Source organism: Plectropomus leopardus, chromosome 5 (assembly GCF_008729295.1).
Source record: "Plectropomus leopardus isolate mb chromosome 5, YSFRI_Pleo_2.0, whole genome shotgun sequence".
Taxonomy (NCBI): domain Eukaryota; kingdom Metazoa; phylum Chordata; class Actinopteri; order Perciformes; family Serranidae; genus Plectropomus; species Plectropomus leopardus.
This window is the reverse complement of record NC_056467.1, coordinates 5,143,563-5,167,844: the sequence shown is the minus strand read 5'-3', so window position 1 is coordinate 5,167,844 and position 24,282 is coordinate 5,143,563. Positions and strand designations below refer to the sequence as shown.

The 24,282-nt window shown below is 39.7% G+C and overlaps 1 protein-coding gene across 1 annotated transcript; it reads right to left on the bottom strand.

Annotated features, from left to right (window-relative positions):
* Positions 1–5,748: 5,748 nt before the first annotated feature.
* LOC121943589 (solute carrier family 25 member 36-A) lies at positions 5,749–23,655 on the bottom strand. Its single transcript, XM_042487150.1, has 7 exons — positions 23,240–23,655; positions 20,668–20,832; positions 16,652–16,729; positions 14,881–14,981; positions 11,230–11,296; positions 8,833–9,122; positions 5,749–7,640 (listed from the first exon to the last, which is right to left on the bottom strand). Exons 1-7 carry the CDS (start codon positions 23,278–23,280, stop codon positions 7,447–7,449), a joined length of 936 nt encoding a protein of 311 aa, XP_042343084.1. The 5' UTR covers positions 23,281–23,655; the 3' UTR covers positions 5,749–7,446.
* Positions 23,656–24,282: the final 627 nt, after the last annotated feature.

Below are 24,282 nucleotides of genomic sequence, written 5' to 3'. Positions count from 1 at the left end.
CGAGCTGTGAATTAGCTAAGTGTGTTTCAGCTGAAGCTATGTCATTGTTTAGCTGGCATCTTTTTGTCAATCTTTCTTTCTTTTGTGATCAGTACAGCTTTAGTTGGCAGAATTTACTGTACATGTAGCTTTTTTTGCCTCACTACTCGTCACAACTGTATTTTTAAAGCTGAAAAAATCACTTAAACATTTGGTGGTGGGACTTTGTTTTTGTTTTACTCTTCCATCTTCTGGTTTGCGGATCAGGCGGCAGTAAGCTGACATCTTTCAGTATCTGCTCCATCGAGCTGATTGTGTGCTGCAGGAAGTCATAAACTGGAGCTAAGCAGGGCAACACTGACATCTGGTGGTTGGAAATCTACTTACATCTAGCTGCTGTACATCAAGTGCTTGTTCAGTACGCAGTTACGATTCTGGAAACAATTAGAGAAGCAAAACGGTTTATCTGTCCTGCAAAGAGCAAAAGCAAAAAGCACTCACTCAAAACATAAAAACCAAAATGAATTAAAATTATAAAGTAGAGCTTCACTGCACAGTGACTCAGACATTTATACTTACACTTTTTAACAGAGTATATTAAGGATTTCTGAAGTTAAAGGTCCAGTGTGCAGGACAGGGATACTAAACTTGCTGTGCATAGGGGCCCTATGCATTTTAATTAAATATTTTTTCTCATATTAGTATTTTATATTTTATTTTGATGTATTTGACGAGCAAATATATGTAACTGGTTACTAGATACTTCTTGATGTATTTGTGGCCTGTCTCTGGATGCAGACTAATTTACTTTCAGCATGCTCATGTATCACTATGTAAACGTAGTACCTTACTCTTCTGTGTTTTACCACACTTTCTAAACGGTGTTAGTGCACTGGCAGTGCTTTTTGGGTGTGGATACGCTGGTGACTCTTCCACGTGCCAAAGTGTCTGAAACTCTCCCCACACTGGTCACAGTGGTGAGGCTTCTCTCCAGTGTGTGGATATGCCCGTGATGCTTCAAAGTTTCCAAGTATCTGAAACTCTCCCCACACTGGTCACAGTGGAAAGGTTTTTCTCTGGTGTGGATACGATGATGTACCGTCAACGTCTGTAAGTGCCTGAAACTTCTTCCACATATCTACAGATGTGAGGCTTCTTTCCGCTGTGGATATGATGATGAAACTTCAACACACGTGATAGCCTCAAACTCCTGTGTGGATAAACAGGTGAAACTTCAAACTGTGTAAATGTCTGTAACTCCTCCGACACTGCTCACAGCGGTGTGGTTTCTGCACTGTGTGGATGGGCTGATGTTGATCCAGCTGTTCTCCATTGCTGCTCTCCTCACCCTCACCATGAGGTCCATCTGGCTTTTTGCAGGTTGGTCTCTATGAAGAAAAAAAACGAATGGACAGACAAAGAGTGTGCAGTCACAAAAGGATATAAAATGGCAAATCCTAATTTCTAATTACATGGGAAGAGATGTACAAGTAAAAGCTGGACGTGACAGACAAACCCCCCCCAAAACATCTGGGATTTCTTCTGTCAAGTCTACTATCTTCTATGTAATGAAACCTAAAAAATGCATTTGGACTCAATCACACAGAATGTAAAATTTAGTCTAAGGGTGATGCCCGAATAAGGAAATATATGTAGATATTTTTGAAATCCTACACACTGTGCCTTAAAAAAACACACAGCACATTTTAAGTCTGCTATGGACCAAATCACAATTTTTATTGACATAAACTTCTGACTAAGAAACTATTACATCACATGTACGTATAATCAAATGATGCTGAGCAACCTTTTTTATTAACTGATTAGTTTTGAGACACTTTAAAAAATGACCACCTTAAAAGATCAATATCCGTTTACGCATGTGCTATATGTAGATTTTTTTGGCCACTTTACCTTACAATTTGAAGCCATAATATCAAAAACACCACTCTCTGTTGAGAAAAATAACCATTTTAGTCCACCCAGCGATGGAGTTGTTGATCTACTGCTGCCTCGATCAGCTATTACATAACATTTACGTTTATCTTTAAACTAAACTAAAAACAAAAGAGGCAGAAAAGGCAATGCCAATGCATGTGCCCGCAGCAGCACTTACACTTAATGTCACCCCTGCATAAGTCAGTGGGCCGCTCAGTTTTGGCCAGAATTCAGTCCGTCTGTCAGACAGTGATTCCCCCCAACCAGGAGCTGTTTATAAGATCAAGCTTAAACTTACGTTTAGTTATAACATAGGTTATTAATAACTGAATACAAATATTAATGGTGCAGCACAGTAGGGACATATTCTAAAACATGGATGCTTCACACACATCTTTAACCTGACAGCACTATTAGATTGATACAGCCAAAAGTTTCAAGATTAGTAATTCAGTACCTGACCAAATGTCTCCCCCTCTGTTGAGTTATCACGATGAAGAATGGCAAAAAAAGGGTTTTTGTAGAATTATGACCTTTGACATTTTAAGGTCCATGCACTCTAGATTGCATTCACAAGAACGAGATGGACAGACCTCTGGCCACAGAAATCTGATCCAATCATCTTTGAGTCTAAGTGGATGTTTGTGCCAAATTTAAAGAAATTCCCTCAAGTTGTTCTTGAGATATCACGTTCACGGGAATGTGACACATGCATGGACAGATGCACGGACGAACATACGAACGGAGAGACAAACCGAAAGCGGGTCGCATAATCCGGTGTTTTAATCTCACTGTAGGCTATGCTACGGTGACTTTCTGCTTTTACATTTACTACAATGGAGGGAATTAAAATTAGGAAATTTTCAAATTCTATACAGTCACTTAAAAGTGTCAAGTAACTTACCTCTGGCAATGAGCTCATCCTGTTGCTTGTGTCACTCCTCTCCTCTGACAGGTACTCTTCCATCTGCAATAACAGAAATAACAATAAAACAAATGAATAAACATTCGTTTTTATTTTGAAAAAAAAACCTTGACCTTGACAACATTGATGAGACAAAAATGGCCACAAGAGAAATACTTTGTTTGTTGCTATATATATATAATAAAAATAAAACAGTCTTTTATTGCAGAGAAAGGAGGGCATCCACTTCCTGAAACAACCTGTCACACATCGAATGAACTAATCAGTGGATTTCTCTAAATACCAACATAAGTTTTATAGAGTGAAATGAATAAGCAATAATACCGAAATGTGCTCTATCTGCCAGTCAAACTCCAGCAGCCAAACCTGGATTGTTTGTCCAGATTAGAGATTTCTTGATGAAACACTCTTCCAAACTATATATTATCATATACAAATGAAACAGCTGAAGAAATATTGTTTTTTTCTAACCGTTAACATGTGAATGAAGTTTGATCATCTGCTGCAGGTTAACAGATGTCTTCACGTGTGTCAGACTCAATCAAGTTTGACAGATGCACTGGTAGTTTCCATGGTAACCATGGACAATTCAAAAGTTAGCGCTTCCAATATTGCGTTTTTTCATTTTTTTTCATTTTATGTAACTGTGTTAATAAATGCATACACTGACTTACAATCACCCCATTTTTGATGAAATTATTGAAACTAACAAATAATATCTGACACCCATTACTTAAAAGTAATGAGTCATATGCATGCTAGGGTCATGAACTAAAAACTTAAAATGTATTGAACATCAAAATGCTGATGCAGTGTACTTATGTTATTTTACCTTTTGATAAGTACCTGAATGCAGGAAACAAAGTTTTTGAAACAGTTTTTGAGAGAAGTTTCATTTGAGGATTGTGCCGCACTGATATCAACCACCAAGTAACGAAAATTTGTGTTCTCAGTAAGAGTTCTTGACACGTAAATATACTTGCACTTTCCATTTTATTGGCTTTTTGTTTTACAAAAACAGGTATAAGAGAATGCATAGGCCGAGCCACACTCACAGCGGGCTCATCGATGACAACATGGAGAAAAAAAAACAAAAATAAAACAAAGGGCGTCAGGAAAAGGCAACAATTTATTTAAAAAGATAAAAACAACACTGTTTGCAGCTATTTTTCTGAGTACACACATACTCTTATGGTCTCTTACACACAAGACACCACCCAATGACACACGATTGTCATTTAAGCAAGCACACGCGGAACAAATATACACACACGCACACACACTTACTGGCACACGATGCAAACATGTTGGTGCAAAAAAATAACCATGGGATGCAGGGAATAATGCATCATATGACAGACACTGATACAAGTGAAAGACATGTAGTTAACCACACAGTTGACGGGTCATTTCAACCAAATATTCATATTTAGGGATGAATTTGACTGAAATGACCCTTTAACCGGCTAAGAACAATCAACTCACACTATCTGCACAGGCTGTCAGTCCATCTTGTTTTAAAACCACTAAATTCACTAAAAGCAGCCCTCTACATCTCTGCATCGATGGTGTGTGTTGATGGTACTGCGTGTTAATACATCTCTGATAAAATTGCACAATGAGGCTAATCTAATGTATCCTTCATGTGTGCTGTAAAACTGAAAACTGTTCACATTGAGGATCACATCAATAATTCCAGCGGAGAGTAGCATCTGAGGCTGATTAGGGGGTTACACACTGAAGCTGTTTCTGCAATCTCAAGTGCAACTGTGCCTCATGAGAAAAAGAGCATAGTTGAGCTGCATATTTCGCCAAAACAGCCCCCTCCACATCACAGCAGCCGGGCACGCTCCACTGCTGCACACCAGCACTGTGAGATAAAATACACTGCAGGATGACGGCAAGGCTGATGCAGTTAAAAGTGAGATGATCATTTGTGTTAGTATTTTGGGGCTAAGCCGTGCCCTTAAAGTTTGCAGTTTTGGGGGGAAATGCACACATTAATCAACAGACAAGGTTCTTGTGTCACGTGTTTGAAAGGTGAATTTACTTCTCTAGTTTATAGGATAAATTAGGTGACAGCAAAATACTGTTTTTTGTCTGTTGTACAGTTTGAAACATGACACAAAAACCAAATGCATCCAAAGAAGAGATTAAGTACCTTTCTATTCCATGTCAGGGACATCCAAGAGCACATAAAACACTGACAAAAGGACAAAGAAAGCTGTTTCTTTTTTTTTTTCACTGGTTGAAATGCAGTTTTTTTTTCAAAAACAAGTGACTACGGGGAAGGAATCAACAAAATAGTGGCCATTCTTTTTTTAATGTACTGGTCTGTGTTGAATTAATGTGCACTTATGAAGAACATAATCCTGGCCGCTTCCTTCACACACTGGCTGAACTGTACAAGTTTCCAGAGTAAACTCAAGAGGATTGTCCTCGCCTGTAAAACTAGCCTGGATTCTGCAACTGTGAAAAACATAAGAGAAAAAGTGCGATTTGAACAAAGGTAACAACTAACAGGCTAATCCCCCTTCCTCCTCCTCCTCCTCCTCCTCCTCCTCCTCAAAAAAAGAAACAAAAAGCACTAAATGTTTGCATTTGCCTTTTCTGGGCAAAAAAATTCAACTTGATCACCTTATGAAGAAGGCTTGGGCGGTATCAAGATATAATGGTATACCAGGGTATTTTGACTTCCTTAAGGTATCATTTTAAATACTGTCAAAAACACAGCTCTACTTTCTATTAACCCTTTGAAACTTGGATACACATAACTTTCGCCTGCTGCATTCAGACACATTTCACAAGTATTTAAACCTTTGTACCATGTGCAAACGGGTTTGAATTCTTTTGAAAACAAAGGGGAAAAGACAATAGGTAACTTGCCAAGAAATGTCACACAAATTGCAAAAAAAGAGAGGAGATTTAATTGTTTTAAGAAGCTACAGAAAAATGTACAGAAAAATATATTTATACTTATATCTTTATTATGTTACAGGATTTATATTTCTTAAGGACTTTTTTTTAGGTCATTTCCTTTATGTTGTTTTTAATTTGTTTTGGTTTTGACTTTATTTTCCTTTTTTTTGTCAAATTTTCTTCTACTTTTGCTCAATGAATGCTAACATTTCTGTACATTGAAAGCATTGTATTTTATGTCTCCATCTGCTGGTGGGCCATCACAATAAGAGTATGCATACTATAATGTAAATTTCACTACAGAAGAGACTTGACGATTACTAAAATAAGGCGAGGTAAAAATGTGGATATATCGATATTGGTATCGATATCAGCCAAATGAGTTGTTATATATTGGCATATCGGATATCGGCAAAAAAATCCATATCGCTTATTTTCTACCATAATACAAAACTTTTATCACCAGGAGCTCAGCTTCTCATTTTTTTTTTTTTACACAATTACTGTCATATACTGTATACTCCAGTTAAATGTCAGGAAGGTATGAAAAAGTAGATACCACCCAAGCCTACTATGAGGGAATTTTATATCTCAATCAATATTACAGTTTGTTAAAATGTGTTAATCATATTTATTTTTAATTCAAAACATGGGGTCAGTGTTTTACTTGCCTGCCTTTTGTGAAGTTAATCCTCCTGTTTATTTACATTCCAGTGGTTAGAATGGTGATTATTTTGTGGTTAAGTTTGGGGATGTTTCACCCTCCATCTCATGTTAGTGAATGCTCTTCTTCCACACATTGTTAACACAAACACAAAGGTCGACGTCATTACGTAGACTTCATTTGCACTGAGCGAGTAGATATCAACCCTGTAGGTATTTAGTGTAAAGAGCTGTAGATACATTTGCGACCAATTTTAGGTGAGTGTGTCTATGTTCACGATATGAAAAAGGTTCACTAAGGACACCTGTAATCACGCGACACCAGTGTACGACTCTGTTGTGACAGATCAACCCCTTACAGCCGTTGTGCATCTAAGTCGAACATCACGTTTACACACAAGGCACGTTTCCCATTCATCTCTCTCCCTATCTTTCCCTCTGTTCTTTCCACGCACCGATGACTTCTTCCCTAACTCTAAAGCCCCTCGTCAGATACCGCACTGCTGCTCTGATGGATGCAGGGAATACTGCTGACAAAATATTTTTTAAGAACTGATCATCAGTATGACAGCAACTGCCAGGGGGCGTTTTATATCCAGTAGGTAGTACGGATTGGAATTACTGCACTTCTAATCCATCATTAGTATTGTTAGAGGCAGAATATACTGTAACTCTTTCCTCAGCACTCTGAATCAGAGCTTTCAGAAGCAACGCATATAACCAAAGGGAGAAAAGGATGGAATTAAAATGAAATTAGGGCAACCATTTCTTCGCCACTGCTAAACCCCAGATCCCCAAACCAATGTGAGCAACTTCAAAATCCTCCTCCCTGTGCCAGATGCCTTGGTTATAAAACAAAACTTATTTTTAACAACCACTCTGAGACAAAGGTCACGGTGCTGTCTCTGTCCTCCTCTGGCGAGCAGGTTGCTGTGCTGGCTGCCGTGCAGTTAGCTCTCTTTTCCTCCGTCTCCAAACAGGGGCGGGGTTATTATACTGTCTACGTGTGGCGGGGGAAGACTCTAACGGTTCAGGAGGTAGACCACCAGCTCGTAGGTGCACATCATGATGGCGGTGTTGGGGATCTGTCGTACGAGGTGGGTGGCGAGGCCGCGGTACAGGGCGCGGTAGCCCTCCTCTTTGGGCACTGTTGTTAGAGTCTGGAAGAAAGACTTATACTTGGTGCCCTCCTCGCGTAGCCTGGTGCGGATCACTTCTGCAAAGTCGAGAAGAAAAACAAGGGTTTGAGGTTATCTCCTTTATTTTTATGTATCTATTTATGTATGTATTTGTAAATCAAGAAATAAAATCAATTGATGTATTACAATAATGATTATTTTTATCATTCTGTAGCTCTCCAGTAGTGTTACAAAATTCAAGATTTGGTCAAAGTATGTATGTTTTACCATCAAAATACTTTTCTGAATTTTTTTTTCCATGTGACCTGACATAGTAGGTTCCCGCATGATGCTGTCGCTATAAAAACATTGGCGTTCAAAAGTCTGAGGTCACAAAGAAAATCTCTAATATTTTCATGTAAAACTCAAATTGCTAAGCTGATATCATGGTTTCACACATTTTCATGGAGAACATTTCTTAACTTTTCCATCTTGCCACACTTGCCCTGCGTTTTTCAAACATATCAGATTTAAAAATTGTTTTAGCTGGCTGGCATACATGGAGGGAAATGGGAACGTGGGGAGCAAATGAAGAAACGTATGAGATGGTTAACTGTCACACATCGATGCATATCAGAGCTCTGTCACATGGACAGCTTTGGAAAATACTTTTTTCTGTCATGTTACATTATGTGGAGGGTTATCCACTGTTACAATGTCATTACACACAACAGAATTCCTTTACTTTTCCAGGACTGGAAAATGAGATCATGAAGTTCCATGACTTTTCCAGGATTTCTATGACCGTGGGAACCCTGTGATCTTATCATTTGTAATGAGGATCTTGACTAGACGTGGATTTTTGGACCCCACTGCAAACCCAAGCACTAAGGGTGACATTACTGTTCGATGGAGTCTGGTGGCTTTGAAAAAGGTAATGCAATGTCTTTATTTCTCCGTTGGAAAGAGCTGCCTGACGGCAAGATTTAAAGGTAAAATGATCAGCGTACAATTAAACTGATATTGATTTTTGTAGGTGGCCCTTTATTTCAGACGGCTCATATCTGTTTTGCTGCGGCCCCCGTCCTCAGCCACCAGACTATTTTGAAACTGCATTTTTTCCTTGCAGAGCACAAGGGGTAAATGGTCTCTGTTTGGTTAGTTGTTGTGTTATTGTGCAACTTTCGAAACTGAACTAACGCGGCAGCTGAAGGCTGCAAAAGAACACACATGGATCCATGTGTTAATAATCCTCCAGCTATCAGCTAATTGCTAAGCACAAACTCTTACCATGAGGGTAAGCAATAGTTGTGGCACAGGTCTTGGAGGTGGCAGCAGCAAGCATCATCCCGATGAAGTCTGAAGCATCTTTGGACGTCTCCTCTTCCTCGTCCATGTTCTGTGGTGCCTTGGCCTCCAAGAGGCGGCGTTTGATGTTTTCATAGATCACAAAGTGGATCACAGTCTCTGAGATGCCGGCGTAGGATGCCGACATACCCCTGTAGAAGCCTCGCAGGCCGTCTGTCTGATACACCCGTCGCACACACTCAAACGCACTCATCCTTCGCTCACCCCGATTCCTGAGAAAAGACAGGAAATATTTTTTAAAGCCACAATTAAAAGGACTAGAGAGAAACAACTAAACATGATTGCGACTAGAAGTGTGCACTGAGTGCAGATGTCCACCAAGTGTTTCTGGGGGTATGTGGGTGGGGACAGAGTGAATGACAGGCTGTGCGTTCAGTGTGGATTTATCGCAGTAGTGGATAGAAGGTGAGAAAATATGCGGGTTTCATTATCAAGACACCTTTATCCACAGAGATCACACTTTAGGGCCACTACTAAGTCCCTTCTTTATGCCGCCTTACACAAACCTAAACAACAGCAGCATCATTCCACCCAGTGTGTCATTTCAGACAACGTGCCAGAAACCCAGAAGCAAAAGGAGTGACGGGCGTGACGTGTAACACCACAGCGTCGGCCACTAGTGTGACATATAGCATTTGTATATTGCAGCCCTTGCTAAACTATAACAATGGTATAATACGTCAAAACACTCATTTACCTTCTCTGCTAATGGCAGCTGATCTTGTCTTCTGCTCAGAGGACAGGGAGTTCCCAAATCTCACTGGTTCCAAATTTGTGGGCTTTTCTGTTCTTCTTCTTTGAGTTTGCTGCTAACTGCTAGCAGTTGCTTTTTAAATCTCCCCGCGCTGGATCGCACGCGTGACAAACAGTCAAAATGCTGCACCCATTCTGCCCATGATCCTGTGCAACCAGCTGTCCCGTTTCTACAAACCTGATTTTGGTGCTACCTCCAATGCCGCATTGAAAACCAGACAACTCTGTCCCCCAATTCCGCGACTGTACCTTTTAAATAGAGCGGCGAGGCAGAATAACGGTATGAAATTCCCCCTTGAAGATGCAATGTAAAGGGTGGAACTGGGGTAGACTGGCTGTATGGAGACGATCCTCAGACAAAATGTCCAATAAAAGCCCTCCCCCTCCCCTCCCAAACAAAGAAGAGCTGAATCTCACTCAATTGTCCCTCCTGGCTCCCCTACAGTCAAGATGGCGGCAAAGACAACAGAAACGTATAATCCTTGTATTGAGCCTAACTTAAGTAAATATTGACTACGAAATTCATTTGCTGATCTCTGCTTCAAGAAGAGACCAAACTTGCATAAGGCTTGTTTTTAGCTCAGCCTGTTGCTGTAAATGCCTTTTTCTACGTGATTTTGTTGACGACTTTCAGTTCCCACTGGTCGGTTTTAGAGGATTGAACAGTCAATGACTATAAAATAGTCAATTAAACATTTTGACAGTTTTTTTTTTCAACAAATGTGACCAAAGTGAATCACCACAAACACGAAAGGTTCTTGAGCTTACAATGACAAATGTGCACAAAATAACATCAGGCTGATGGGTCCATTCGTTTGCATGATTGGCTGCTGACATACAGCCCCGAGGCATGATGCCCTCCATTGTGTAATAATGCATGTAGATGTAAAGTCATGAAGCCTAAGGTAACACCTAAATGCATAGCACTAACAAAACTAGTTTCTGCACCTGCTCACTGTTAATGTTTGCATTTAAAACATGAGTGTGCATGAAAAGCTGTGCTCTTGTAGAAGAAGGACAAACACAAGGACATAACAGCAGCCTGTCTTACACAATTGATGATCTACAGTCACTTCCCTGCAGTCTTTATGTAAATAACATCAGAGTCAGTGTTATCAGGTCCCTGTTTTCTCTGTTTGGTAACGTTGTCCTTTAGGGCTTGAGTACAGTAAGCCCCAAGGGACAAAATTACCAACGAAAGCACTAACAGGAACTTGTCAACTTAAAAGCTCTCATGCAAAGAATTTCTATGTGATTATAGCAATGTATACATAAATTCTACATCTTGGAAACATTTTGGCTCATAGAAAACAGTGCCTTTCTTTATACTACCACTTGGAGTCTGTAAAGCCATTTCAGATCCTACAAATGCTGATTTGTAGGATCGGAGCTTTTGTAAGCTGTTTAACAACTTCACGGTCGCAAGAGACAGAACACACCCTGGCACACAAGGTAGCTATGGACATTTGCAATAATCAAAACCACGTCAAAGGGTTTATAACAACTGTTAGTCCCCACTCTTGGGAACTGGACTTTGTGAAGCTCACACCCTGGTGTCATATTTACCTAGCATCCAGCTGGAGACGGGTCTTTATGAGCCATATTGGATTGGTTGCTGTGATGGCTGTAAAACCTGTGGAGGAAAACAAAAAAAACAAAAAAAAAAACAGAAAAACAACAGAATTACATTTTGTTCAGTCTAAAAATACTACTGTCAGCCTACGTGTCCAGCTGCCAGTGGGACAATCAAATATTAACAAGGTAACACAGCACATAAGGTGTAGTATTCTTTATGCTGCATTCATGGTGTTTAAATTAAAACCAGGGTTCCCACACATATTCATGGACAAAATTTCAAAGCTTTTCCATGACTTTTCAAGGATCCATGAGAAATTAAGTTCTTGCGCCCTTAATTCCCTTACTCACATATAATTATATACATATATATATATTTCAACATATCACATTCAAACATAATTTAAGGTGGCTTGATATGTGTCACACACATATTAGAGCTACATTATATCCACAGCTACAGAAAAAATAATGTGCCATTATGTAACTTTACATGAAAGATTACTGTGGCAATTCAGTTACACACAGCAAATTGCCACGACTTTTCCCAAAACTTTCAGTGATTTTTAACCCCTTGAGACCTGGATCGATCTGGCATCGACCTGGATTTTCTTGTACTGCGTTCAGACACCTTTCACGGGTATTTTGAGCACTGAGCAAACTGGTTTGATCTCTTTTGAGAAACACAGGAAAAGAGGAAGTGAGAACCGTGAAAAAAAATTGCAAGAATTTATAAAATATTTTAAAAAACAACAAAAAAACAAGGGAAAATGCTGAGAAAAATATATATAAAATTATAAAATCATAATTATATGTACATATTTGTATTTTGATTAAGTTATAACAATGTTTTTTTTTTTTGCAGATTTTCTTGTTTTTTTTCTTTTCTTTTTTTTTGCAGATTTTGAGGTAATTTTTTTATATGTTGCTCATTGCCTTCTATCCTTTTTGAAAGATATCAAGCCAATTTACTCTTTTCCAGGCCTGGAAAACATTACTGTAAAATTCCATGACTTTTCAGGTTTTCATGACATGTAGAAACCCAGTAAAACAGTGTCATAATGTTCTCTAAAAATACAAATAAAAATGAAATGTAAAGTCACAAAGGCAACTTTGTGGGAACAAACTAGCCTGTCAATAGACTATCCTCTGTGTGCCGGTAAATGAGAAACTGAATGCCGAAAAAAAAAAAAAGAACTTCTTATCCACTGACCTAGATGTAGAGAACAGAAATGCAGACAAAGACAGAGACAAACCAGCTATAAAAAGAAGCACAGACCTGTGGTGAGTACTCACGCAGCCCCAAGTAACTCCTCACAGATGCAGCTAGAGACCCCTGGAGATGGGGGGTCTCCTGCCCTTGCGAGAGCAGGTGCTACAGTAGAGTTAAAGCCTAAAACAGACAAAGGCTTGTGTGTGGCAAAATGATTGGCATGCAACCATTTTACTTCCCTTTCTGCCATAATCCCAAAGGATTTAACAAAGCATATTCCAACCTCGTGAAAACTTCAGAAATGCAAAGCACGACATGAGACAACAGGTTTTGAGGCCTGTTTCTGACATGTATGCACATTACAGCCCAAAGAAATAGTGGATTTTTGAGGGGGGGTGGGGGGTGGGGGGGTTGGTGATAAATGGTTATTTCTTTTGCAGAAAGAGTACTTTAGAAAATTTAAAAGTTTGGACAGGAGCGACAAGAATGATGTTTGCTGAGAAAAATTCGAATGTAGTGGTAAAGGGCTTTACAAACCAAGGGCATGACTAAACATCATGAAAATGCAAAAACCTGCCTGCAAATACTGCACAACAAAAACAGTCATAACAGCAGGGATGCAAATTTGCGACAGCTGCAACAGGTCTACTATTGTAATGACACTGTGACGTCACAGTATGATATGTTGATGTCTTTATTTGTTGTGTGAGCGGTCAGAAAAAAATGACCTTGTTTTGAAGAAAAAAAAGAACAAAAACCTCACCGTTTTCTACCAAGTGGACATCCATTTGGCATCCATGGCAGCCAGCGCTAACCCATGCTGTAGGTATCATGTATCATTCAAAAAAGAATAATCTTTGCGCTGTCGACTCCTCATCACCTGTCAGTTCAGCTTAGTCAGGTCTGCAGAATATGTGAATTGCCACTGGAGAGAAATGTACTCATAAAGCTGACCTTGACCGGGCTGTTGAAAAGTCTGAGTCATGGTGTGCTAAAAGTGGCACCTCGGTGAACCTGTCAGACTGACCCACGTACACACACAGGCATGTGTACTGTAGCTGTGACTGACCCACATTGTAACGGTTCGGCATTCCCTGCTGGATCAGTGTGACACCAGAGCAGATAACCTTCCCTTGACAGAGAAGTCATCAGAGAATAATGACACTGTATCTAAATCTGGCCTTTTAACGTGTAATGATTTTAATTAAGCTGTTTTAAGATCACTGAGTTGGCAGTATATCTAGACAAAAGGTGAAAGAAACATGATGAGCTTGTTTTTAAATACACAGGGTCCTCACGAGCAGAGGTTGTTTCGAGAAGTTGCCTAGAGGGCTTTCTGCACCAAAGGGATTTCCTTCCCCAAACTTCTTTCGTGTGCATAAAGTGGGCCATGTCCTTAGACTGTCAAAGAACAAGTAACAAAAACTAGTTCACCACTGCTTACTCACTTCAGAAGATTCAATGGAGAGAAAAGCAGCAGCCCTATAGTACATAAGTGACTCAGCATTTCTGACAAGCATGCTGGAAATGTACACACTGTGACAGTATGTTAACGACCATTACAGCCACGCAGTGAATTCCCTGCACCAGTCAGGTTGCACTTATGGTTAACAACCATGTCGTTGAAAACATGGATGTCAATCGCAAGCAACTCCATTGAGAAACAGAGCCATCACTTGGCGGAAAATCCCCTTTTTGTAGAATTTAATAACTCATTAGAACAAACGTTAGGATGATGAGAGCTACCTTCAGTGACAGAAACCATCTTTGGAAAAATGAATTTGGCATGTACTTTAAGTTTTTAGTTTGGTCTATTTCCCATTCATTAACATGGAGAGGCGGGCTTTATGACCTATACTGCAGTTAAACACCAGGGGGCGGTCCAGACTGAAAAGCTGCACTTTGGGGGAGCTGTCATGTTGTCCATCTTTATGTACAGAAGATGTAAACGACCCAAGATTAGTTCATCCTTCAGTCCAAGTGAACCTTTGTGCCAAATTTGAGGGAAGTCCCTTAAGAGGTTCTTGAGATACTGCGTTCAAATAAATGAGATGTATACAAGGACAAAGTGACCTTGACCTTTGACCACCAAAATATGATCAGTTCATCGTTGAATCCAAGAGAACACATGCCACATTTTTAAAGATTCCCTTAAGGTGAGATATTGTGTTCACATGAATGAGGCAGACGAGATTACGGTGGCTTTGAACTTTGACCGCAACAATCTACTTATTGTTTATCCTTGAGTCCAAGTGAATGTTTGTGCTAAATCTGAAGAAATTCCCTCAAGGCAATCCTGAGATATTGGGTTCACAAGAATGGGACACACAGAAGGACAACCCAAAAACATAATACCTCCGGCCACCGCTATCGCCAGCGTGGAGGCATATAAAGCTTTGCTCAACCTTTTACCGCACATACGTAGTTACCTGCCATTCCAGCGGACACCATGTGTACCTGTGTGGAGTCGGGTTCCAACACAGCATTCAGTTTCTCTTTGGCAGTGGAGTAAGCAGCAAAGTATATCGCTCTGTTGAAAGAAAATACAAAAGGTACAAAAGGTAAGAATGTTACACCAGTACATAGCAGAACAAGTTATACATGCCATGTTTTCAGTGTAAAGCTCATTAGTTCTGGTCAACTGTGTGCCTCTGGTAGCAATGCAGCTGATTAATTACACTACATCAACAAGTAAAACTGTCTCCATGTCAGGTTCAGCTTAATGAGCTTTAAAAATTCATTAAGTGTAAAGCCGAGAGCAGAACCAACAGTCTTAGCAAATCAGCCTAGTTGGATAAAGAGGCTATTCAGTATAAAAAGCACGTCCTCATTTATTTTCACTAATTATCTTGTTTTCACTAATTAAAAAAAGGTCAAAACAATCATGTTCATGTGTTAATACTGTACAACTGCTTTCTCTTTCTAACAGCACAATGTGCAGTCAGGCTCATTTATAAAATGTGCTTAGTCAGACTGCTAATGATGCTGAAAGCTCATCAGTCACATTGTGAGACAGTGTTTGTGTACACGTTCTTCTTTAAATGTGCGTCACAGCTAAGGAAGCCTTGTTGCCTTCACCTCCACTGCTCACTCCTCAGCATTCATTCAGAGAAAATGTTAACAAAACACTCCACATATGCTTAGCACCGGCACCTGCACGCTGCAGCATTCGCTGCTGCCCTCTGCCATTAGCCCACACTTTGCTCCAATCATCAAAAGTAAGGGTGATAAATGATTATGATCATGTTGTTATTACCTAACTGCAGTTAATTACAGTATTTCCAAGACACAGACCAAACACTTTTAAATGTGCCGTTGCCATGTTTCAGTGTAGAAGCTGCTGAGGAAGCCATGAAGATGAATGAGACCTAAATGACCATGTAACCCTAATGCTTCTTTATCACCAAGTAACCTCAAAGAGCCCTGTGGTGGTTACGTAATACCACAGTATCTAACAGTCATGTATCAGTGAAAAACAAATACTGTGCTCATGTGAGCTTGCATAAAATGCCACTAAATCAGCTACCAAAGAATAAGAACAGCTGATAGGAACTGCACTTTGCTGGTTTAGATCCTTTTTATCAAATCAATCTCAGTTTGTTTATGTTAAAGGGATACTTTGCCAATGTTGAACCAGCTTTGTATCAAATGCGTGTGGGTAGTATGAGTAGATAGACTGTGGTAGACTTCCCTTCATTTAACCAGTGTCTATATATCCCTCCTCTCCCCAACAGCAAAACTCTGCCAAATGGCATAATTTACATACCAATACTGATTATTAGTAGTTAATAAGACTGATAACCAATATTGATTATGACATGCATTTACAATAAAAAATGAAAATCTTCCTGTTAATATTTAGAAATTGGAACATAACAAACCCAACACAAAACTTTGTTTAAATGTCTTTCGCAAATGTTTAATCAATGCTAAAAGCCGTTACAATTAAAATGGTGATACAGATAATTGGAAAAATGCCAAATATCGGCCCTATTAATCGACCAGGCCAATAATCTGTCTTCCCCGAAAACAGTATGATATATTTTACATTTTTTGTTGAAGAGTTGTAGAAATTGTTTCAGCCATGCACCAGTGTGGTGGCATAAGAAAAATCCATCAAATACGGTATATACGGTAACCATAGCTGAGAATATGATGAAGATGACATTGTGACAATAACAGGTGGAAGAGACAGCTTACCTGGAAGGTGCCACGCCCACCAAGTTTGGCCCCAGGCCCCTGAAGAGAGAGCGAGGTCCTTCTTTTTCTAATATCAACCTGAATACAAAACACACACAAACATGTACATTATGAGTCTAACACAGAGACAACTTGCGTGCTTTAAAGTTATTATTGGTCATGGATACACATTTTTTCTATTGTCCATTTTCTGTTGATTTTAAGTACAGTCCATTTATCAACAGGTGGCGGTAACAAGTCAAAAAACATTGATACACTAAAAAAGGAAGTTAAGACTGCAAGCAAGTTGACATAATGGTAATAATGCAGGTTTCAAACTTTTCAGAAAAATCTGTTTTGCAAATGCATTCTGAGGAAATAAATGCATTTAGCACCGGTACACTTTAAGGACACATATATTGCCTTGGTGACTAAATTTAATGTGAAGGTTACCATGACACCTGAGCACAGTCGGTCACCAGATGGCATGGCCTTGCTTGTCCTTCCTCCTTTAGGAGGAACTTTAGCCTACATTCAAAGAAACTAGTATGAATCTAAGAATAGAAAAAAATGTCAGTAATCACTTGCATTTAGGGGTCTATTGAGCACTAAAGGATATTAGGAATATATGTTTTAGATTTTAATATTACAACTGTGTTAGATAAAATAATGACTTTGAAGAGGCGTGCCAATTAAAACTAGATGTAGCAGGAAACAGAGTTATAAATATTACATAGGCAAGTCTTGCATAACGACAGAATACCAAAAAGGACATGAGGAACAAGCACATTTCTGGGCAATGGGAAAAAGTTGTCTAGTTTAAACACTGGCAGTACAGCAAGTCTTCAAAAAGCTCGTGAGCTGCTTTACAAAAGATTTGAGGCCTAGAGTCAGAACACTCATGCATTTTCTCATTTATTGGCATTTGTGTGCAACTTACAAAAAGCAGATTTGGTCTTCTATTCCTTGGTCCTTTTCCCACCAAAATTAGTGTTTACACGCAGGATTTTCAAACACAAAAAAAATGACTACAAATGAGTAATAGACTCATTTCCCATTGCCAGTAGACCACAGCTATATACGCACCTCTGCAGCAGACAAGTATGCCTTTCTCTGGGTGTGTATGTGTGTTTTTTACCAGTATGTCATGTCTGACATCACAGACAGGCTGGAAAAAAGGTTAGTAAACAGTAGAAAGCAGCATGGAGACCAGTGAAAATGTTACAGTAGTTGCTGTTTTTTATATCTCTTACTTATTCAGTCTCTCTCTCAAACTCTGTGTGGACTGATTTGGAACAATGTTCGAGTGTTGCTTGGGCAGAGGCGGACGGTATTTTCTGGTGGCCTGCCATTGCATCGCACTAGCAAATGGGGTAAAATCAGCACATCCACCCTGGTGTTGTATTTCCATTACTGCCAATGGAAGCTGCTCTGAGCTGGAGTCGATAAATACCTGTTACTAATGCATCACTAATGCAGTCATTTGACTTGGGAGTGGCTGCTGATTGTAACCTTTCCTGTTTAATAAAAAAGCCAAACATTAGCAATTGTTGGTGGGTTTTTTGTAGTGATAAAGGGGCTTTAACTACCTGTCATGTCTTAACACTGATATGCAGTGGTGGATGAAAAAAGTTGCACACTCGTAGCCACAATACTCAATACATTTAATAATTTAACACTGTTTTGAAATGACTGTCTTCTTCAAGATTTTAACACTGGTGTGCCACATTAGAGTGGCTTCTGTGTTCAGAGGCTGACCAAATTAACATTTTTAAATTGTTATGCAGCCTTGATGACCACGTCATATCCTCCAATGCCTGCAACATGTTAACAGTGTTATTTGACTGGTGGTGGTTGCAAGCCTTTTTAGTCTACTTTCGAAGTTATAACACTAACTTCTTCTTACCTTTTGGTTTGGAAAAAGGACAAGACATGTCTACCACATCTGTTTCGTGCAAGGTATTCAATCTAGTGATAATGCTGCTGAATGAAAAGACTATAAATTGCAGAGGCCCTTCTAGCATTTTGCTGCAGCACTGTATTCAACAGCAGTTTGAAAACATGCCAGAACGTATTTAGTTGGGATTATACTGCCAGCCTACAGAACATACTGCTTCACTGACTGACATTTCATTTAAATGGAATTTAGTTCTATGAATTTGAGGAGTGGCATGGTGCTATCAAACTCATTTTTTCCAGAGCCCTCACAGCAGCCAGGACATGACCTTTGCAGAAGAGAGCTGGTCATTCTTTTTTATTGTAGTAATGACCTTATTTCCTTCAACATCACAACTTGCAATCTATCCAAATCAAAGAGACACTTGAGTCTTGAGGAATCCAAAATGTATGAAAATCTCACAAGATAAAGAAGCAATAATAGTTGGATTTGTAATACAATTTCCCGTTTGGCTCAAGACTGATGTGTACTCTGTGTATAGTTTTCCCAAAGGGTGAGGAGTTGGGTTTCAGGGAGTGGTTGGCCTTGCCAGGGGGATGTCAGCCAGACCAAACAACAGCAACAACATGGTGCCTTATGAGAAAGGATCCATGGCTCTGCAGGCCAACCTCTCTGGGAGAGCAGGGAGGAGGAACTGTTAGCTACATACATGAACAGCTGCACTCATTTTGGTTAATACTCAAAGAAACACCATAAGATGTCAATGTTTATGATATATTATATATTTGCTGGATATAAATAGTGACCTGGTTCAGAGTAGGAAACAGTCCTAAATTATTAAATTTTATTTATTTATTTTTTACTGTCAGCACTTTCCTTTGTACTTGAAGAAACCAGCAAGTGCCAGAGGATGGGTAAATATTGATTTGGTGTAATTTATGAACATGAGTGCAGCCTTTCCTTTCTGTCAGAGAGCTGACTATATAAAGAAAGGGCTGGATTATACAGCCTATACAATAATATTGCAATATTTCATGGCAATATTGTGATAAAGTATACATATCTATCTATCTATTTATCTATATTTATATATATGTTTATATTTATATCCCGATTTCTGAAATTCCCTCTAGTATTCCCCTCTAAACAACTACACAAGAACTAAACAAACTCAAGCTTCTGTTATATAATAAATGCGACTAAATAGTCGCTGTCTTGAGCCCTGCAGAAACAAAAACACACCCCTCACCTGCTTACACCATCATTAAAACTCATTTAAAGTTAAGCTGTTACTGCGACACCATTAAATCACCGTGACCAGAAACAAGCTCTTCAGTTCATATATTAATATTTACAAGTCGCTGTGGTGCACCATGGTTACAAAAACTGACTTATTGGTCACAGTCTGGAGTCCTGGAGATAGAAAAACACACCACGTCTGCTCACACACTATCCCCCAAGAGAAATTGATCTGGATGGGCAGAGCAGTGTGTCTATCACATTTTAAGACTTTTTTTTTTCTTTTTGTGACAGGGAGAGGGAAAGAGATGTAGGAGAGAGCAAGAAAACCAAAAAGCTGAAGATGGTTGTTTAAAAAAAATGACAAGACAATTTAAACTCAATTTTTGCGATTTAGACATTTTATACACCCAAAATGGAACAAGCTGCCATACATTGACTAGTCAATATAACGCACATTCCTGTATGACGCCTAACTGTTTGGTCTTATTTTCCATGTAAAATTGAGCAAATCTTGAAGATGTTCTGACTGAAGTGGCAGCACCCACTCCCAAACCGGCCGCTTCTCCCTTCACCAGCTCTGCCAGCCAAACAGTGAATCAGCAGTAAGAGGGATGATGAGAGAGTACTAAAATCTTTCTAAAACTTCACTCAGTGATTTGATGTCAGGAATATTATTTATTTATTTTTTATTTCCAGGGCCACACAGTGTACCATGGCTTTGCTGTGACTGCTCTAGAAACAACATTTTGTTATGTTTAAAATGTGATTCCTGTTCTTAAATCAACTTCTTTTAGCAATAAAATAAAGAACCTGTAAGAGAATCTATATAACTGGACTGGTAAGGAATAGCAGTATGGACATGGCAGACTGACAGAAATAAATATTGTTGAATACCCACTTGAGGCAGTGCAGAGGGCCAGGCGGGGACATGCGGGCCACACTGGCCCCGTTGACAGTACTGAGCTGAACCTCAGACACATAGAGGGTGATGGAGGATGACTGCAGACGGGTCTTCACGACTTCCAGTGGACAAGTCAATATGGCTCCTACCGTGCCCCCACATCTGGCAGAAAGACAGAGATGAAAAAGGTGGAGATGACATAGCAAACAGCTGACAGAATAAGACTGAAACTCAGTATCCTTTTTTGACGTCATAAGCATTCAGGAAGGCTGCAGGTGTGAAAAGTGTTAAAGTTCTTGCATAAATAAATTATGTGGCTGGAATTCTGAAGATCCCTGGCACGTAGACAAGAAATGACAATGTGTGGGAACATAGAGCCAGTCAGGAATGCTTTGTGTTTCTTGGGAAATCACAACAGGCTTCTGTGCAGTGCCATGCCACATCACAAATCACAGATATGCATTTTCATATAAGAATGAAACAAATAGGAATTGCATTATAACTGCAAATACTTTCTGAGTGTAAATCCTGTCATCACAACAATTTAGCTGACAGAAAAAAAATAAATGTGGTTTTAGAGATGTTTCTCATTTTGTATCTAATGTATCAAAAACCACACTTTACACAACTGCAAGTTGTAAAACAAATAAATGTCTGCAAAATTATAAAAGTATAACTTTTTTTTCCTCTCAAGTTCTGTTTATTACAAGACCATAACTTGACATTCTGAGCAAACATTGCTACATCCAGGGCATCAGTTTATGGCCAGCAAGGATATTTCAGGTAGGTAATCAAGTACCAAATAAAAAAAGGACTGATAAGACAGAACACAAAAACAATATCTACGTGGACTACATAAATAAACTGAACCTGACAGGACCATGTCGGGCAGGGTGGGGCCGGGCCAGACTTGAGGATATCAAAAGCGAAGGCGACAGCAGTTATCTTTAGTTGGGGTTAATATTCAATCAGCAACAAAGCAGAAATAGAAAGTTTTGTCAACAGAGTTTTTGGCAGAGTCTGTGTCAGGCGCTTACTGTACAAAACACAGAGAAATCAGGACGCTGACACAGGAGCAGCACGCCCAGAAGAGCAGTTACATTTGATCTTACTAAGGTTTCAACTTCAAAGGTCCCTTATTATGCTCATTTCATTACATTTATTTTGGGTTTCTACTAGAACATGTTGACACATTTTAATGTTCAAAAAACACATTTTTCTCCTACTGTGTGACTGAATATACCTGTAATCACCCTATGTTTGAAATACTCCATTTTCACATACACTGCAAAATATTCCTCCAGGAAATACAAGGCGACCCATTTACAGTGTTTATGTTTAAGCTTGAAATTACTTTTTATATAGTAGCCAATAGTTGTGACATCACAAAATCATGGATATGTGGACGGCTTGTTTAAAGGCACAGTTTCTGAATACGGGCTGTGTGCATTTCTCCGTGGATAGCACTTATACTTGCTTTTTAATAAGGAAGACATAGAAATCTGACTTTTTACAATATGGCACCTTTAGGTGCAGCTTGATGTGCAACCAAAACCCGCTGCTATTCTTAGAGGGTGCACACAGTAAACATGTTTAGGCTCATAAAACTAAATGCATGCTTAATTTTGGTAGAATGTTTTATCCGAATACATTACAGTTAGTCATCCCTCCATCAGTGTAGCCATACAAATGATAAAGATAAGAAACCCTCTCAGAGTTTGTGCTGTTTTTCAATTTTATATGTGAAGGCAATATTTGCCCTTAAAATAATCATGGTAAACTTATTTTAAATCCTATATAACTTCTGCTGGAGGCAAGAAAGGACCACTCCACAAAACTGTATTTTTCTATCAATGTACAGGGATGCTGTTTCACCTAAAAGTTGAGACTGTGTGCAATCATAATCTTTCCAGAACAGTTGAAGACTGCGATTACATTCAGATTTAATAAAAAATGCATCTCATTGTCAACCAGCTTTGGCAGATCACTATGACCGAAAATACTTGTCCACACTGCACTGTGACACAGTTTAGACACTGTATTAGTCGCACCGGAGCATGCACGTTAGTCTGCGGTTTGTAAGCACTATTTTTGAGTGACCTTTTTTTTAGTGGCAGTGTGCCCACGATTGTTTTGGTGCGCTAACGTTATGGCCGTTACACAAATGACACCGAAAGCAGGTTCACTTTTAACACTGGCGGCTTTTCGAAACGAAGACAGTACACATGTGCAGCTAATATTTAGCTTTATGTTTCGGGTGCAATGTCATAACTGCCATGAGGTTTAATAACAAAACACAGACCAGCCAACGCATACACTGAAATGTCATTTGTGACATTGAGCTCAACTCCTACGGGTGCACACGCATGGACAAGATTGGTTAACATCTGACACACCGATGCTAACAATAATCTTCAGGTTAACAATATAACCACTAACCAAATCCCCAAATCATGACCACACCAAAGCAAATTCTCCTTATATGAAGCTATGCGTGTTAGCAACGAGTTAGCCCTGAGCATAGAGCTAGCTAGCTCTGTATTTTATAAGTATGTGACATGTTACTCACCCTCCAGCAAACAGATGAACCAAGGTATCTCTTTGACTCATTATGTATCATATTCGGGAACCGTCCACGGGGCACCACGAGGGGACAAACGGGGGCGGGGGGGACGTAAAGACACGGGAAGGTAACGACCCCAAACTAGCAAGCAAATGATTCTCAGTACGCCTGTGTTGTGGTGGAGGTCAGCTGCGTGGAAAAAACGAGGGTAACAGCTAACTTAGCTAGCTTGCGTTAGCTACCATAAGCTAACGGGTTTCCGGTGGTGGAGGTCGAAGTCACGGCGAAAGGTTTGCGTCTCCTCCCTCCGAAACGGGGTGATGCTTCACCATAACGTGTCAAATGTTGGTGTGTAATTCCGAGCTCGCACTAATAACACCAACTGCAGACACGAGTCGGCCTCTGTCACATTGGCGTGCCTTGCCCCACTGAGAGCCCTGTGGGTTAGGTCGCAATGTTTATCCACGAATGGGAAGCCGCAAAACAGAGACGCTGATTGGCTGAGGTGTCCCCTGAGCCCGCCCCATCACTACTCCTTCACGTGATAGCGCTTTTATTTTGAAGGGCGGAGATCATCAATCAGGATGCGGTTAGGAGTGTGAATGAAGCTGATGTAACACTCAAAAGAGAGAAGAAGCATGACAGACTTCTAACTTTTTGTTTAGGTGAGTTACACTAGAAATTTGGTTCAAGATTAATCACACAGTACAGTGGCCATAGCTATTAACTGCACAATAGAAAGTCAAAAGTCCTGTAAACACTTTTAAGCAGGGGCGTAGTACAGCAAAATACTGGGCCCTGTGCCTGCACCCCCCCACTCCCACCTTTCCATGTCTCTCTCACACATCTTTTGATTATTTTTAAAAAAAAATGCAAATTCAGTTTGCCTTGTTTTCCTCTCCTTGTATTCTTTTTATCACTTACCCTTTCTGGGGAAACCATATGCCATATATAAAGATGGACAACATGACAGCTCCTCCAAAGTGTAACTTTTCAGTCTTGATTTTCCCCATGGTGTCTGTCTGCAGTATAGATCAAATCCCACCCCT

Excerpts from the sequence above, each read along its gene's own strand:
- LOC121943589 (XM_042487150.1), bottom strand. The coding sequence starts at position 23,280 with ATGAGTCAAAGAGATACCTTGGTTCATCTGTTTGCTGGAGG. Across the intron at positions 20,833-23,239 it reads GTTCATCTGTTTGCTGGAGG|ATGTGGGGGCACGGTAGGAG; the intron begins GTGAGTAACATG and ends TCTTTCTGCCAG. Across the intron at positions 16,730-20,667 it reads GGCCCTCTGCACTGCCTCAA|GTTGATATTAGAAAAAGAAG; the intron begins GTGGGTATTCAA and ends TTTTGTATTCAG.